This window comes from Entelurus aequoreus, linkage group LG04, assembly GCF_033978785.1.
Source record: "Entelurus aequoreus isolate RoL-2023_Sb linkage group LG04, RoL_Eaeq_v1.1, whole genome shotgun sequence".
NCBI classification, from domain to species: domain Eukaryota; kingdom Metazoa; phylum Chordata; class Actinopteri; order Syngnathiformes; family Syngnathidae; genus Entelurus; species Entelurus aequoreus.
In genome coordinates, this window is record NC_084734.1 from 60098525 (window position 1) to 60116861 (window position 18337).

The 18337-nt window shown below is 39.4% G+C and overlaps 1 protein-coding gene across 5 annotated transcripts in view; it reads right to left on the bottom strand.

Annotated features, from left to right (window-relative positions):
* LOC133648884 (mucin-2-like) overlaps positions 1-18337 on the bottom strand; it is a 121452-nt gene that overhangs the window by 67000 nt on the left and 36115 nt on the right. The window contains exon 1 of one of the 5 annotated variants that reach the window (XM_062045390.1): positions 12998-13030. The exons of the other annotated variants lie outside the window; for them this stretch is intronic. Coding sequence (XP_061901374.1) covers positions 12998-13015 — 18 coding nt within the window. The 5' untranslated portion in view covers positions 13016-13030. Of the gene's footprint in view, positions 1-12997; positions 13031-18337 lie in introns of those variants that run through there. 5 annotated transcript variants of the gene reach the window in all.

Here is an 18337-nt window from a genome sequence, read left to right on the forward strand (position 1 = left end):
TTTTCTTGATTCGATCATCACTGACCACTCTGCTCTCCTGCTGTCTATCAGACGAATCAGTTGATTCTCTGCTCTCAATTGTCTATGCTAGTAAGCTGTTATTCTCTGCTTTGGAGTGTTGATGCTGGGTTGCTAGTTTTCTAAATCACCTCACACACTTGAAGGAAGCAGCACCGATCATAAACACACAAACAAACTCACACACACACACACACACACACACACACACACACACACACACACACACACACACACACACACACATAGTTGGTTTATCTGTTGTGATAGGCAAAGAGCCAATGTGCAAAGAAAGAAGGGAAATATGGATCATAAACGTTTAAGTGGAGGAGCTAGAAAAAAAATTCAGCAAGAAAAGAAAAAAAAGGAATCAGTTTTACTTGAGAGTGTTCCAAATATCTCCAGCTTCTTCAGTACAAAGACATCTGCTGAAAGCAATTCTATAAATGCTACTGCAAATTCAGCTAAGGTTAGCAATGCACCTGAGCTAGCATGTAGCTCCCAAGATCCTGAGACCACTACAAGTGTAGACACTGAACCAAATGCTTCTGATGCTTATGATTCAACCAATTCAGCAGTAGCCAGTTGCTCGGATGAATGTGAGGTCACTGCACCTCTGGACAGCATAGAAAATGAGCTGAATCTTTCTTCAACACCATCTACAGTGACAACTCTACCTAGTGATCCCGCTAAATGGGCTGAGACCCTCACTGAGTCAATGAAGGAAGTTCTTATTCAAAGAGGTGCAAAATCATTTCACAACCGTCACAGCCATTATCCAGCTTCTGTGAGGAACAGTGGGCTAGGAGGCAAAACCCGATGCCTAAACAATGAACATTTTACTTCACACTTGCCCAATGGACAACGAGTACAAAGAGAGTGGCTGATGTACTCTCCCTCTACTGGTAATGTTTACTGCTTTGCATGCAAACTGTTTTCCCCAAAAACGCATTCTTTTGTGACAGGCTATTGTGATTGGAAACACTCAGAAAGATTTGGTGAACATGAGCGAAGTGCTGAGCACATAACCTGCATGCAAGCAGTCTTGAACCGCGCCAAAGGTGCCACAGTTGATGCAGACCTGTTCAAACAGTTTCAGGCAGAGAGCAGCTATTGGAGGCAGGTGTTACAAAGAGTTGTTGCAGTCATTAAATTCCTTGCAGAAAGGGGCCTTGCATTTAGGGGTAAAAATGAATCGTTAGGGTCTCCTCTCAATGGGAACTACCTTGGTATTCTGGAGGTCCTGGCTGAATTTGATCCCTTTCTAAAGGATCACATCAGAAAGTTTGGGCAGATGGGTCGAGGTAATACCTCATATCTGTCCTCCACCATTTGTGAGGAATTCATTGAATTGATGGGTGCAAAAACCAAACAGGCTATAGCAGATGAACTGCAAGCAAGCAAATACTACTCTATCATTGTGGATTCAACCCCAGATTTATCTCATGTGGACCAATTGACATTCATATTCCGTTTTGTTAGCAAAGAGGGCAGTGTTGTTGAACGCTTTGTGGGTTTTGAGCCCATTACTAGCCATACAGGTGAAAGTTTGGCTAACTGTGTCATGTCTGTGTTGGAAAATCTAGGGTTAGAGCTGTCAAATTGCAGGGGGCAGGCTTATGATAATGCCAGCAACATGTCAGGGAGGTATAATGGGTTGCAGGCTCACTTAAAGAAAAGCAACCCATTAATACACTATATTCCATGTGCAGCTCACTCTTTGAATTTGGTGGGAGTCAACAGCATTGACAGATGTGGAAATGAAGTCTCTAAGTATTTTGACTTGATTCAGTCTATTTACAACTTCACAACTGCATCCACACACCGATGGGACAGGGTATTTGGCAATTCCAACATAGATCTCACACTTAAAGCTTTATCCAACACGCGTTGGAGTTGCCGTGCAGAATCTACCAAAGCACTGTGGCAGAACTACAGTAAAATAAAAGCAGCACTACAGGTTATTTCCACTGATGACACAGAGAAACGAGACACACGAACTGAAGCTGACAGTCTAGTGCGGAAGCTGGATTCACTTGAGATGGCCTTCATGGCAGGCTTTTGGGACACTGTTCTGTCCAGATTTCAGGCCACAAGTCTGCAACTTCAAAAAGCAGACATGGACCTTGGTACAGCAGTTAGATTGCTGGAATCTCTGCGCACCTTTGTTCTCTCCCAAAGAGATCTATTTGATCATTTTGAGCAGAAAGCCTTAAACATGTTGGGTGGCACCCCATCTTACAGGGCTGAACGGACGAGGAAACGTAAAAAGTTTGCTGATGAATCAGCATCCCCAGATGTTGTGCTTGAGGGAAGGCAACTGTTTCAAATAGAGACATTTATTGCCTCTATTGATCAACTGAGTTCAAGCCTTAATCACCGTCTGGAGGCCTACAAACATCTGAACATTTTGTTCAGTGTCCTTTTCTCTTTGGATACAGAGTCCAATGCTTCAGTCCTTCACAAGGCCAAGATTCTCACTGAATCATACCCATCTGACCTCAATGAAAGTCTTGGACAGGAGCTTATACAGTTCAAATCTTTTATACAGCTCAACAACACTGATGAGGAGAGGACCCCTTCAGGACTGCTCAAAACAATAATACATTTTGGACTACAGCCTACGTTTCCTAATACATACATTGCGCTACAGATTTTTCTCACTCTACCGGTCAGTAACTGTGAGGGAGAACGCTCATTCTCTCTTTTGTCAAGAGTAAAAAATGAGCTGCGCACAAGAATGACTCAGAAAAGATTAAATGCGTTATCTCTAATGGCAATTGAGAGTGAGCTGACAAGAGAGTTGGACTTCAATGATGTGGTGGATGATTTTGCAAAATTGAAAGCACGAAAGAAACCCCTTGCTTAAAGGTGCACTGTGTAAGATTTTTAGGTTATTTCCAGAATTCACCCATTCACTAATGTTAGGCTACCTGTTTTCATGAATACTTACCACCACCATAAAATTCTAAGTATCCATTATGACTTGGAGAATTGCACTTTTGCCATTTCTGGGAAGTGTCACCTGGATTGTGAAGATAGGATTGACTTTAGGCAGAAGCTTGGTGCTTTCTCTGGCAAACTGAACCTCAAGCTTCATTCTCTGCAGCTTTGCATTCTTGTGCAGACTTTCATCCACAAGGAACTTTTCAACTTCCCCACTATCGTGAAGGGGCCATCAAAAGATTTCAGTGTGTCCAGCATGTCTAGTCTCTTACTCTCCTTTCTTTGAGCCATCTCTTGTTTCTCATCTGCCCTACTCTCGAATTTTGCCTTCATGAATTTACTCCAGTTGAGTTCAACCTCCCTTTTTGCTTGTGCTGCTGCCTTGAAACCTCTGAAGCTCCTGGCTCTTCTGTAAAATTATTGACCTATTGACTGCGTTCAGTGTGCCCAACTTCTTCAGTTTGTAGTCCACCTTGCCACATTGTCTCTCCATCCCAATGTTGTGCACAGGGGTGCCATCAATGTTACTAGCCTGTTCACTGACAGGGTCCATTGGGAAGGTCTCCTCATCCATCCTCTGCCTGGCCAGGACAGTCTTCAGATGGGGCAGCATGAGATCTGTCAGCTGCTTCACTTCATCCAAGTATTCGGCAGCCACGTCTGACACTGAGTTCAGGACATGTCCAGTGCCTGTCCAGCCACTATAGCATTCTTGGAAATGGGCTATCTTGACCTGCATGCAGCCCTTGTACCATGAACTGGCCTACACCTTTCTTTGTGGTGCTCTCCGATGCATGTTATCATTTTACCTTTCTCCTTCTCCTCAAGCTTAACCACAAATAGATACAGACTTTGAGCCTCAATTTGCTGCACAGCTGCCGTTATGCCAATGTGTTTTCCTAAGATATTATTTTATTTTTAATGATAGAAGGGAGGAAAAGGGGGCAAAAATCATGTCCGATTTAGTTTTTTGGGTGGGTTGGGGGGTTTATTTCATGATAGCTACCAACTTCCAATACATAATATCTCTCAAATGACCCAATGCACCATCACTGAAGTGGGCGTAATCATTTTCAAAAATGTTTATTTTTAGGCCATTTATCCCCTCCCCCTGTGTCTGTGTGAAACCTGTGCTTGTCAGTGTCTGTGTGGTATACCTAATAGTGTGTGTGCAGTATGTGCACTCTTCTGTACAGTACAGTGTGCATGTCTGTTCACAGTATACAGTATTTCTTGCATAGTGCGTGCGTGTGTGTGTGCGCCCACACGCGCGGGGGGTTGAGGGGCCAAGACCATGTCAGGCCCAGGGGGCCAAAATTTCTTAATCCGCCCCTGCGCGGTACTATACTAATAACGGTATATCGTACAACCCTATCCAATTGTCAACAATAATGATGTCACACCCACATTAAAAACGTTCAACAGGCTGTAGATTCTATAGTGTACAAACCAAACCAGAGATCCATAGTGTAAAAATGTCTCTGCAAAAATGTTGGCGATAATGTGACGAGCAGAAAAATTATATGAAATACATTTACATTACATTTTAATGGACAAAATTTAATTACATTATGTTTTTATCATTAGTGTGTTTATTTTACATCTTGACAAGGGGGGGCTCTGCCTCACCTGCCTACCTTGACCGCATGTCCCTGGTACAAAATGTGTCAAACTGGCCTTGCACACATTTACTTTTTTTGCATGCAACCCTGAATGTAAAAGTTTGGGCACTCGGCCTACACTATATATATATGCTGTAAAAAGTTTTAACTGACGCTAATTGAGACAATATGTTTTGTGTTTTTCCCGGCAGAAATTATTCCGGTGCAGTCATTTCTTGTGCTTTTTTGTTATTAATATTAATGGTCTTTTGAAAAGAAAAAAAAAACATTTGAAAAATTGTGCATGTTACGCTAAATATATTTAGCGTAACATGTCAGGTCTAAGAACTGACATATTACCAAAAGACATTAACTGCCATAAAAGGATATTTGAAAAAAAAAAAAAAGGAAAAAAGATCTGCTCTCTTCTTTCCAACAAGCCACACATTCTTAAGTGGGAACATGACTTCTTGGCCAACAAACTTCCTCTTAAGATGCTCATCTCCTGCATACTGTGACTAAGGGCAAAACTATCCAGCACATTTGACTAATGATTCGGTTTGAATTATTCGATTGATGATATCGGCATAACAAACTGGTACAACATGTGAGGATTTTTGTTTGAACGCTGTTGTACACAAAAGGAATCCAGCAGTCACAAGGCAGCTTGGCCACGAGTGGAGTCTTATAAATAAAAAGGCCTGTAAGAAATGGAACCAGTCAGGGCCTGTATAGCTGCAGGGAAAACACTCAATAACAAATTTGAGGAATTTGTCAGAAAGGATATCCTGAACTGTGTTGTACTTCTCAGTGGAACAATAACATCGGCTTTTATAATGTCTTATCAAGCAGGGACTCTCAATTTTTGGGTCGCATATCTTTTTTTCAGTGAGTGTTTGCCTTGCAAAAAAAAAGAAAATTATTTTTGTGAGGTAATTCTGAAGTGTTTTTTTATGTATATTATCCATTCATCTATGAACAGTCCTTAAAGGGCCTCTCTAATGCTGACAACATTGGCACTTATTTCATAGTTCTGGACCTACAAATGTCTACATGTAAAATGCCCCCCCAAAATGGAGAAAGTAATGATTGTAGAAATGTTTTTTTGTGAGTTTCAGCCCATTTTGGAACACCCACTTTTAGCTTTAAAATGTGGGCAGGCCTGCAATCAGCCTGCTGATGTCACCTGCAAAAGTCTGGAGGCAATTTCATTTTGCATACTATGTGTTTTAGTAGCATCTTAATTCCAAATCACTGTATTTTTGTGCAGAATTTGGAGGAATGATCAAATATGTCTGCCAGATGCATTGATGCAGGTTGTAGCAATACAACTAAATAAGGGGTCAGCCTTCATTTGAAATGATGGGAATATTAGGAAAGTATGGACCTCTCCAGTCAAATTGACTCGCGTTAAGGAGGACTGTAAATCGCAGCAATCATTTTAATGATTCTGACTTTGAAGAAGAAGCGTTTTGGTCAGTTTGGATGGAAAAAAATTTAAAGACGAAAGCTAAATTAATCCTGAATATTAAGCATCATCTACGGGAGAAAGACTGAGAAGAGCAGACCTGGCGATCAAAAACAACAGAAAAAGAAGATAAGAAGAATAGTAGTCTAATTTGCATCCTCTTCTACTGATATTTTCCTCTAACCTGACTCTCACCAGATCCTTGTAGTTCGCTGAGCTCCACACAAGGATCTGGGCTCGAGGGCAATGCAAACTCCTTCAAGATAGCAAAAAATAATGAACCAATCAGGATCGCTGGGCGGGATTTCATAGATGTCGTGTGCTGACATTGATTCTGCTATTGCAACTGTTTTGTTGAATCTATCGAATATTAATTCTTTAAAAGATGAGCAGAGAACGGTTTTGCAGGCATTTATTGCTGGCAAGGATCTTTTGGCTCTTCGTCCATTCTGTTTTGGATTTCCCGCTCTCATCAGCGTCACGGGTTGATTTCCATGTGAGTGGTTGAAGTAGCATGTCATTCAAGATAACGGACAAGTGGTTTATCCAATCTCATACAATGATTTTTTTACAAGGCCCCGCCTTCTGAAATACATCTCCTATTGAAAAGTCCCAGATCCTTGTGTGGAGCTCAGCGAACTACAAGGATCTGGCGAGAGTCAGGTTAGTTTTCCTCCAGATGTTTGAGGAAACACAGGCTATGTGTCCAACTCAAGCTCTGTAAACTTCAGGGAGTGAGCTCCTGTTGGTGCCCAGAGACAGGACCACACATGGTCAGACTGCGTTTCAGTTTTGTGCACCGAAAATCTGGAATAGTCTTCTATAAGATGTGAGACGGGCCTCAACGTTGAAAATGTTCAAATCCAGGCTGAAAACACTTTAATTCTGTATATGACAACTGAAAGTATTTATATACCCTATTTGATTGATTTTAATTTGAATTATGCTTAGTTTTATTATCACTTCATATTTTTATTTGTGCCTTTTTGTAATTTTTCATAAAGCACTTTGAATTGCCTTGTGTAGAAATTGCCTATGGAAAAGGAGATGGGAGAGAAAATAAGTTTGGAGAAAATGGCAATTTCTTTTTGCACATAATGTTAACCATATCGGTTTGAAGTAACCATGGACATGGGCGACAAAACACGAGATTAAGTGATCTATATAATAGTTTTACATGTTTTTACCCACAATGTCTATGCGGAGAAATGGGCTCTAGTTCTGTAGATGACGTCACACCAACAAAGGGCGCCATATCGAATCTGGCGATGAAAAAGGGGGCCAATCCAAACACAGTTAGTTATTTACCCATTACTCAAAAACTAATTGTTATCATTAAAATTGGGAAAAGACGGACAATGTGATTTATGTAATTATTGAACCTAAAGAGGGTAAAATCATTGTGCAAATAAGCTCATTATTGCCCGCGTTGATTTGTTGTTAAATGACTATGAGGTCAAAGAGCGCTTTGTTTTCTTTTACACTTTCTCATACAGTCCAAACCAGCATTAAACAGCAGTAGGATTAAATAAGCAGTGTCTTTTCTTACCCCTTTTTGGAAATGTTGAAATGGTAACTGTAATTGTGTGATGTTCCTAAATGTAACTTTCATGTCTGAAAGGGAACCAGGCTTGAGCACGAGCAAAGTATCTGTGCATATTATGTGTGTACACATGTAAAGGACAAAGACATTTAGGCCAATTCCCATCCCTAGTGTTGGGGTTCTCTTGTCTTGGAGCACTCTATCCACTACATTGACTGGTTAGAAATGGAAATGTGTTCATAGCAAAAAGCCCTAGAAGGACTCCAACAGAACCTGACCAAGCAGTGTCAGTCTTTCTGCATTGACTACGTTCATTTAGTTCTGCATCACCATTACTGAGAAGCAAACCCAAGTTTCTCCTGCACCAGTGGACATCTGCCTACAATAAAAAGTTCTCACTAAACGCCATTTTATAATCAAGTTTTGACCAAGTTCTGTTGTTGCGTATTGCATGTGTTTTCCTTTCTTTTACGCACAGTAAGCTTTGGACTATGTTATTGTTGTTATTCCGGGTTGTTTGGACTCTAGCTTTTGCTTTATGTTTCCTGTTGCATCATCATAGTTTTTTTTTTGCCAGACACCTCGTTGTATGCGTTCTTTTGGTTCAGTGAAACTCGTAAATCATCTCGCAAATCACTTTTGTTTGACCCTTTCATCATTATTTTTTGTAATGAAATCCATTTATAGTGACAGATGGCTCATCTCACCTGTTTGCTATGTTTGTGTGAATGTCATAACAGAGAGATGCGGCTTGTCATGATGCGCATGCGCAACGTCAACAAATGTACCGTATTTTCAGGACTATATACAGTATATAAGCCACACCCACTAAATTTTAAAAGAAAAAAAAATCCATATATTAGCCGCACCAGACGATAAGCCGCATATATGTACATTGTAAGATTAGATATTTCCACAGAAAGATTGTGTAAATGTTTATTTATATACCTTAATTGTTTCCAAACGGCAGTAAAACGGCTGAGGAAACAAAACAGAAATCATCGTCATGAAAACCACTAGCTGCGGAAGCTAGTTCTCCAATCAGCTAAACAGACTCAATAACTCCATGGTGACATCTTGGTGAATTTACTGAGGAATTTGTGAAAGTCCAACAATACAAAAAGAAGGCCATCGTAAATTAATAATACTAACACAGACTCTTGTAAACGTGTTAGCATATAATCTAATGCTGACGACGCTAGTTTGTTACATTACGATAACACGTACAATTATGCATGAAAACTAGGGTTGGGTATCGAGTATCGATTGGAATCGGGACTAACTTTCCGATTCTCCCGGAATCGTTCAAAAGTTTAAATTTCGATTCCTATTTTCGATACCAGTCCGCCGACCGGAAAAAAATATGTCCGCCGAACCGGAAGAAGAAGCCCCGGACACCAACGAAGAAGCGCCCACCGCCGGAAGTGTTAGCATAGCCGAGCGAGTCAGTCAAGCTCAAGCATGGATAGCGGGCGTCGGCGGTCGAAAGTGTGGCTTTACTTTACAAAAAAAAATGAAATAACCGCGAAATAACAGAGCTCCATGTCCATCAAGAAACGAGTGGAGAGAGAGCTGCAGATGTACCAGGACGTTCCACCGATACTTATGTCTGACGACCCTGCTGCATGGTGGTGGTCCGGTGGAACCAACAAAAGACTTATCCTTTGCTGTCATGTCTCGCTTTCTCCTATTTATGCGTTCAAGCTTCTTCCACACCCAGCGAACGTGTATTTTCCACAGCAGGAGACACTATCTGTCCAGAACGCTCACGCATCCTGCCTGAGAAGGCGGATATGGTCATTTTCCTAAACTGTCTAACTGTCTCTGATTTTATACTGTACCTGCTGCTAATCTGGACTGGGTTTTGCAAGTTGTTTCTTATTGTTTATTTGCTTTTCTGCACCAGGTTAGCCCATCAGTGGGAGCACGGTAACATTTTTAAGTACCTGCAGCATCTTACACTTGTGTGTGTGTAAATGTGTTTTCATCAGGTTTCCTGCAGCATCATACACTTGTGTGTGTAAATGTGTTTTCATGAGGTTTCCTGCAGCATCATACACTTGTGTGTGTAAATGTGTTTTCATGAGGTTTCCTGCAGCATCATACACTTGTGTGTGTAAATGTGTTTTCATGAGGTTTCCTGCAACATCATACACTTGTGTGTAAATGTGTTTTCATGAGGTTTCCTGCAACATCATACACTTGTGTGTAAATGTGTTTTCATGAGGTTTTCAAAAATAAAGCTCTCTTGAGGAAAGTGTACCCCTGGGAAAATGTATTCATAATTTATAATATTTATATTCAAGTTCATAGATTTGATATTTATATTCTAGTTGAAAACAGCCCTGTGAGGAATTTATAATAAAGTTCATAAAAAGTTAATAGAATTAAAATTGATGGAGAATGTCAGACTATTTCATTCAGAAAGACTGTAGGTTAGCTAGCTCATTTAAAATATCCTAAACTTTTTTTTGACCCTGCCTCTTAAAAGAATCGGAATCGAGAATAGTCGGGAATCGGATTCGAAACAAAGAATTGAAATCGGAATCGTTCGAATTCAAACGATACCCAACCCTAAAGCGCTAATACTGTAAGTATGAATTGTTTTATTTATATTGCAAAGCTTACAAACTTGGAGTGATGAATGAAGAAACCATACAAGTAGAAACGCTATTGAGGACTAGTAGACAGAACGGCACTTGTACTTCCGGTTCAAGGCACTAAGAGAAAGAAACACTGTCGACTTTCAACCTGCAGCACCTGCAGTCAGCGAATTCGTCTAGAAGATGGCACCATAGCACAAACAACAACACACCTTTTCAGTCTCTGTGTCAGTGTTACTGCTATGTAAGTTTGTTGTACACACAACATTATGGCCGTTAGCAAAGAAAAATCCATAGATTAGCCACACATACATTTGTATAAATTGGAGGGTTCAAAGCTGAGGAAAAAAATAGTGGCCTATAGTCCAGAAAATAACGCCAATGAATAGATTAGTTACCATCATTAACACGTTTGTTTATATATATATATATATATATATATATGTATATATATATATATATATATATATATATACATATATATATATATATATATATATACATATATATATATATATATATATATATACACATTTACATATACACATATATACAGTACACACATACAGATATACACAGACATGTATGTGTATATATATGTATGTGTGTGTGTGTGTGTGTGTGTGTGTGTGTGTGTGTGTGTGTGTGTGTGTGTGTGTGTGTATATATATATATATATATATATATATATATATATATATATATATATATATATATATATATATATATATATATATATATAACCTGTGTTTGTTTATGCAGACAGTAATAATACTGTGCAGCTCTGTTCATTTCAGATTGTTGTCATCCATCTACATTAAGCCCTTGCGTCATTCCTGTGAGCCATTTGAGGGACAAATTGATCAAATTGATCCAGCACTCTCTGCACTTCAGATACTGGCTTATTTGTTTCAGTAGAGTCAGTAAAGCGTTCACATCGAGAATAAAGAAACATTTGCTTATGTTTCGCCTGTATATACAGTGCATCCGAAAAGTATCCACAGCGCTTCACTTTTTTCTGCATTTTGTCTTGTTACATCCTTATTCGAAAATGGAATAAATTAATTTATATCCTCAAAAATTTACCCACAATACCCCATAACGACATAAGAAGAGTTATTTTTTTTAAATATTGCAAACATATTTAAAAATCAAAAACAAAAAAAACTTCACAGGCACAGCCATTGCTCAATACTTTAAGTTAAAGTTAAAGTACCAATGATTGTCACACACACACTTGGTGTGGTGACATTTGTCCTCTGCATTCAACCCATCCCCTTGTTCACCCCCTGGGAGGTGAGGGGAGCAGTGGGCAGATGCGATGGCCGCGCCCGGGAATCATTTTTGGTGTTTAATCCCCAATTCCAACCCTTGATGCTGAGTGCCAAGCAGGGAGGTAATGGCTCCCATTTTTATAGTCTTTGGTATGACTCGGCTGGGGTTTGAACTCACAACCTACCGATCTCAGGGCGGACACTCTAACCACTAGTCCAAACAAAGTCAATAGTGCAAAGCTACTAAATATTAAAAAAAATATAGGCTTTGATAAAATTTATGTTTTTAGCACTTTAGACCACCTGTGCCCAGGGATTTATATCCTTAGATTGTAAGCAATGACAAAAACCACAAAGAAACAATTTTTTGTGATAATAAAAAAATAGTAATCTAATTTAAGGATTTAAGGAACTTTATTGTCAAACCAACACATGCATGCGATAGAAAAGCTTTACTGTAGTATCGATCATATACTGATACTATACTTGGTATCGTTGCTGTCTATTTTTGTATCAATCCACCCACTCCTGATTAGTGTGTAGTGTAGCATGTTTAGCTGTTTATTGTCCTGTAGTCCTCCAGTGATCATGCTACTTGAATGAAACGGAGGTGAGGATTAGTAATTTGTGATAAACTGTGCTCATGAGAGAGGACACTGCATTATTGTGACAACAAACCAACAAAACCCCAAAAATATTTTGACTTTGACTAGGTTTGTGATAGATGACATAATCTGCCCCCCCCCCCAGCCACTGCAAACAAATGCCACAGATAGATTTTAGTCCTGTGGGAAACATTACATTTGCGCAATACAGATCGGGAAATGCTACTTTAAGGGAATCTGAGTGTGAGTTTACTTTTCTCTCCATTTTTTCACATAGACCAAACGTTTGCCTGGGACATCGCTGCCAAGAGGACCTTTAAAGGCTTACATTGTTGCCATGTCATGAGGCCGAGGACAAGAATAAAGAGAGCAGTGCATACCACATCGAGAACAAAAATGATGCTTGACTGTAGTTGAAAAAGCTCAAAGCAGTTATTATACTAAACCTCTGTGCTCTAATCACACTTGGCCCAGCAGAAAGCTCAGTATAGACAGAACTAAAACTTTAAATCAATGAAGAACTTGATCAGAACAATCCAAAACAAGACACCAATTGAGCAAGACTATGACTGTATCTGAGTCATGTCTATCGTCGTAACAACACAAAAGGTTTGTTTCTGGAATAGGGTGACCAACCATTCACTTGCAGCATGACTTAATGAGCCAATCGACAGTTACTCATCCAGTTGGCTGTCAGTGCCAACAACAAATCATCAAGTGTCTCAATCAGCAAAGACAAAAGCTTCATTAGCCAGCATTTTGACACAAAAGACAACTGTAGGGAGAACAAGCCAACAAAGTGCACATTTAGTACTGAAGCAATCCTATAATTACCCTGCAAGACACCCTAAGCTCATCTTCAAAAGGAGTTGTGTGGATGAAGATGACATTGCAGTCTTTAGGGAGTGACAAACACTTTCTCTTGAAACATGTACTTACTTTTTCCTCCCGAAGCATCCGTACATCCCTGCCTGCTGTACTAATGAGTCAAATCCTCTTAGCAAAAAAAAAAGAATCCGGTTTGTCCAACGTGAAACTATCAAGAGACCTCAAACTGAGAAAATGCAGAGAAACGATGACCTCCTCTCTGGAAGTCTGTGTGAGAAGATGCCTCTCGTCCCAAGCAAGGTCCTCCCACTCACGAGGCTCCGCTGTAGTCAAATTACATACAGAATTCCCTTAAACCAAATGTTGGCAAAAAGGAAGCAGAAGACCTAGCCAATGTTTAACCGCTCTCGTATTCACATGTACAAATTCTTTGCAAATGACTCAGGATTTTGCACAAACACTTTCTTCTTTTGGTAGCGATCCTCTGAGGGCGACAGTACAGAGTTGGGATAAAGGGGAAACAATGGACTACATGACGAAGTGGCGAACTGCTGCATGCCTCGCTCCTCTCCTCCTGGTCACCATGGATGGTAATGCAGCAGAGGGAGGAGGGCCGCGGGAGAAGGGGGGCGAGACTGCCCGCAAAACTTTCTTCGCTTTACTCCGTCAAACTTATTATATCCTGGATGAAAAGCCTGTGTCGGAAAAAAAGCTCTGTTTCAATTTTGTAACTTGCTCCTTGTTTTGGACTTTTTAAGTGTTTTATTGTAGTTTTTGTATACAATATTGGTATGACCAATACTGCCCATGTAACTACTTGGTATTGGATCAATACCCAAATTTGTTGTATCACCCAAAACTAATGCGAAATAGCCCAACAACAAAATAAGTGTTTATTAAATGTTAACAGTGGTGTGCCGTCAGGGCCAGCAAGGCCTTCTCTGTTGGCCTAACATAACCAGAAATCATGATCATAATTAAAGATAAAAGTAATTTCTAATTGACTTTCCCTAAATATCTAAACAAATTCATATTCTCTTCATGTCATATTATGCTCCTTCCAGTGCTGTTGTTTTAGGTCAGAGTTTGTATCCAATCAGAATTCAGCTAGCTTATGTTGCCATGCTGTACCAAATCTGCCTGAGGCCTTCAGAATCAACAATGTCTGTGCACTGTAAGTGAACGGGCACATACAGTTGATAGATCATTTCCATAGCTAATCAGATCACAAGTTGTTGTCAGTAAGGCCTTCTAGCTGGCCTCACGTTAACGAGACTGTGATTGAATACTCACTTGTCACTCCAAAGTGAGTATCCAATCACAAGTTGCAATCTACTATAAGCAGGAAGTGTTACGCCGTAGCCATACCGGGCTAGCAGGGAAATCACAGATACTAATTTTTTTACCCACAGAGAAGGAGAACAAAACGTTGATTAGGTGGCAGATATATATTTGCAAGGCCATTTTCAAGAAGGATATTTAAAGAGAAACTACATCTTGTGAGACGATGTCGGCCAACCCCGGAAGCTAGCTCAGCTGTCCCGGCGATGAAATGAAATTATGTTTTTTTTGCAATTTTAATTTTGACAGTACCACATAAGAAATGTTTTATTTGCTGATGTGGGTTCATAGATTTTTAAATGCGCCAGAAAATAACCCGTTTTGTACACTGTTGAGGTGTACAAAGGTGTGTTTCTGTATAGTATTTTTCCAGAAATGGTGACATGAATTATGGTATTTTGAGAGGTAATCATTGAAGTCGTACATCACTGAAGGCCTAGGTGGGAAACACACGGCCCGCCACTGCTTTTAAAAACAGAAAGTAATCAGCTATTAACGGTAAATTAGATGAATAATACTTATGACAAGATAATACAACTGAAAATGATGCAATATATTAGCACACGTGTCAGCCTCCAAATTAAGAGCCTTAGTATCCTGTTTTCAAATGGTTCTATTATCATTTCTATGTTAATGTATTGTAATGTCTAGTTTAGGCCATATCGCCCTAATCTGGACTGTGCAATGTGGCTAGTAAAGTAAACAAAATATTAGAAGGAGTTCTTAAGAATATTTAATGTAATTATCAGACACTCTAAATCAGGGTGTCAAACTCATTTTCACTGAGGGCCACATTGCAGTTATGGCTGCCCTCAGAGGGCCATTTGTAACAGTGAATAATATATGGATATACATGTATCAGGATATAGCTCATGTTATAATTACACAATTGCAGATGCAACTGATTATTTTTATTTTTTTACCTACACGGTACAAACATAGATTTTACAGTAAAAAATGGGCAGCTCAATTGCCAGAATTTTATCGTAAAATGTACAATGTTTTTTGTTGCATATAAACTCTAAATTCACTACTGTTTTTTTCCGGTAAATTCTGCAGTTGTAGTTTTTACGGTGTATTACCATTAATGGAAAAATCGGTACCTTTTTTTTTTAATGGTAACATTTTTAGTGTAAAATCTATTGTCATTTTGACAATGTACAATTTAATGGAAAACTTCCTTTGAAATCATGAGTGAAGCAGATTTTATTTTTATTTTAACAAAAAAATGTTTGAAATGTTAGTATGCTATAGTTGCATCATTAGATCATAATTAAGTATAAAATATAAGTAATTGCATGCATTATATGTATTTTTTTTCTGTGAAAATGGAAAGAACCAGTACCTTTAGTAAGAAAAGTACTGCACTTATTATACTTTTATTATAGACACTTAATATTTCCAGGCTTTCGAGGGTCATACGAAATGATGTTGGCCTCCGGGCCTTGAGTTTGACACCTGTGCAGTAGATTGTGCAGGTTGGTCAATTGAATAGAATTTAACATTTCCCAGGCAAACTGTCATATTCAACTTTCATAGTGACTTTCCATTGTGTGCATGAATCAATAACTGCTAAATGCCTGTGATGACTCTTCCATTATTCATGTATAAAAATGAGTGCATCACCACTACCAGAAATGAACACACAAGTGGAATAAAGTGTAGGTCAGACCTATTCAACTGGCTGCCCGCGGGCTACATCGGCCTGCCAAAGCTTTTCATTTGGTCCGCAGAACATCACCCAAAAAGGCTTGATGAAACTAGGGTTGATGATGTATGCAGTACTACTGCCATGCCACAGGGGGCAACAGCGAGGTATATGTGTCACAGTGAAGTAGCAGTGTGGTGAGTAGAAGAAGACTACTCATTCAACCCTGGAAAAAAATCTAAATAAATTACTAAAATAGGACTTTTAACTACGACTGGACAACAAAGTATGAATGTTTTACCCCCAACAAGTACTCACGTCATTGTTTTCTGTCGGACCTTTTAAGCGACGGACACATTGATCCAGGCAAGCAGCAACGCTGCTTGAAATGCCAGCGTGAAAGCTTCATCACTAAATTTAGTCAAACATTTGTAAGTAGATATCATTTTGGCATGAATATATTTAGTTTGTTTTGTATTGAAATAGCTGAGTCCTATTATGTATTTTGTATTCAATCAATCAAAGTGTTGTTATTTGTATGAGAGTAAAGCTAGTTTAATACATGTAGTGCAAAATTTGACTAGTAGAGGGCGACAATGCTAATAGTGATAAGTCACATACAATGTTTGGTGTGTGAATGTTGTGTAGTTTCTATAAGTGTAAACATTTGTAGTTTATTGTGTGAATATATTAACCCTAAACCTTCTATTTTCCATCCATCCATTTTCTACCGCTTGTCCCTTATGGAGTCACCATTTTATTTATGTAAAATACACAATGGACATTATTTGTGTAAAATACACTATGGACATTATACTTTTGTAATGTTTATTTTATGTTTATATTTTTAGTCTTACAAACCTAAATGAAGGAAGAAGTGTAAATAAATAAGACTAAGGAAGGAAAATAATTCAAAAGCAGGAACATCAACCTCAACAAAAACTGGTGCTTCTTTTTCTTCATGCTTTTAACTATCTGCACACGCTGGAAACGAGTAGCGAGGGCAGAATAATGAATTTATTGACAGTGCAGTGGGAAAGCCGATGTGTTTACTTTGCAATTAGGTAAACAGAGTCTCAATTAAATATTATAACCTGCGGAGGCACTTTCTGACAAAACATCCACATTTCGATGTCCGGCCCCTGCATGAGCCCTTGGGCTCTTCAAACTGCGGCCCTCTTCATTATGTAGTTGAATAGCCCTGGTGTAGGTGTTTTGTGTCAAGTCGAACACTGACAGCAGACACTTGTGTTCCTTACTTCATCTGCCTAGTCAGGGTGTGTCTAGCGGCTGCAAAAGGGCCCGTTGGAGCTGATCACTCTAAGAAGGGAGCTTACAGTAAATACTGACAGCAAGTACAGCTCCATGTGTGTGTGTGTGTGTGTGTGTGTGTGTGTGTGACTGCGAGGTGACATGGTTTGATCCTGAGCTGGTCTGTTGCCATGCTGGATAGATCCTTTCAGATGCACAAGCAAGAAAACAGAAAGGCAGACAGTTTGAGCTAAGTATTGGCAAGTTTATGAAATGATTATAGGTTGACTTTGGTTTCAAAGAAGGTGGACTTCCACATTCTCATCTCCACATCGTTGGAGGATTAGTGAGCTTTCAGAAGGAAAAAACATTTTGGAATAAAGTCATGTCCACCCACAGCACATTTGTGCTCACGGTTATGACAAAAATACATTGTTTAATGCAGTCCCGGTGTCATGGGTGGGCCTGGCCGTGCCCGCCTTGGGCTGAAAACTGCTTTTATTTGTATTTTCAATTTTTTTTACACCACAGCAGGTACATATAAGACGAAAAGTAAATACGAGACGCAAATGAAAATCCAATCATTCTTCAAGTTTGGAATATATCTAGCTCTTTAATGGTGTACATTGAAAGAGGAGTGGGGATTAGTTATGAAAAGGAACTATCAGATGCTTATCCTTGCGAGATGAAGAAGTCACCGCGAAAGACAATGTGCGGATTTAACATGTTCCACATCGTAATATGTGTACACCTGGGAGAAAGGGAAGAGGACACACTTCATTTTTACTGCTATGATGCCAGGCAGTACACAACTGTAAAATAAATCTATTATTCGCTGCTTCAAGTGTTGTGCCATAAACGGATTCCCTGCCAAAAATGTATTTCCGCCACTGCGGAATTAATGCAACCGGGTCTGGCACAATGTAGAGTAGCAAAGGGAACTACTATTTACTGTAAATGATGTCACGGACATGATGAGCTGGAATGGATTTCTCAGTCTTAACATGTTCTGACTTAGTCTTGTCTGTGGCATTTATTGAACATGGTGTGTGTGTGTGTGTGTGTCTCAATAACAACAGTACCCAAGGTGTGTAGTGCTACATGCCAACACAATATTGCAATTCCCGTAGAAATTGCATTCAAACAATGAGAAGGCATGTTAGTGCCGAGCTGAAATACCAAATCAATAAATTATACCAGTATCTTGGAAA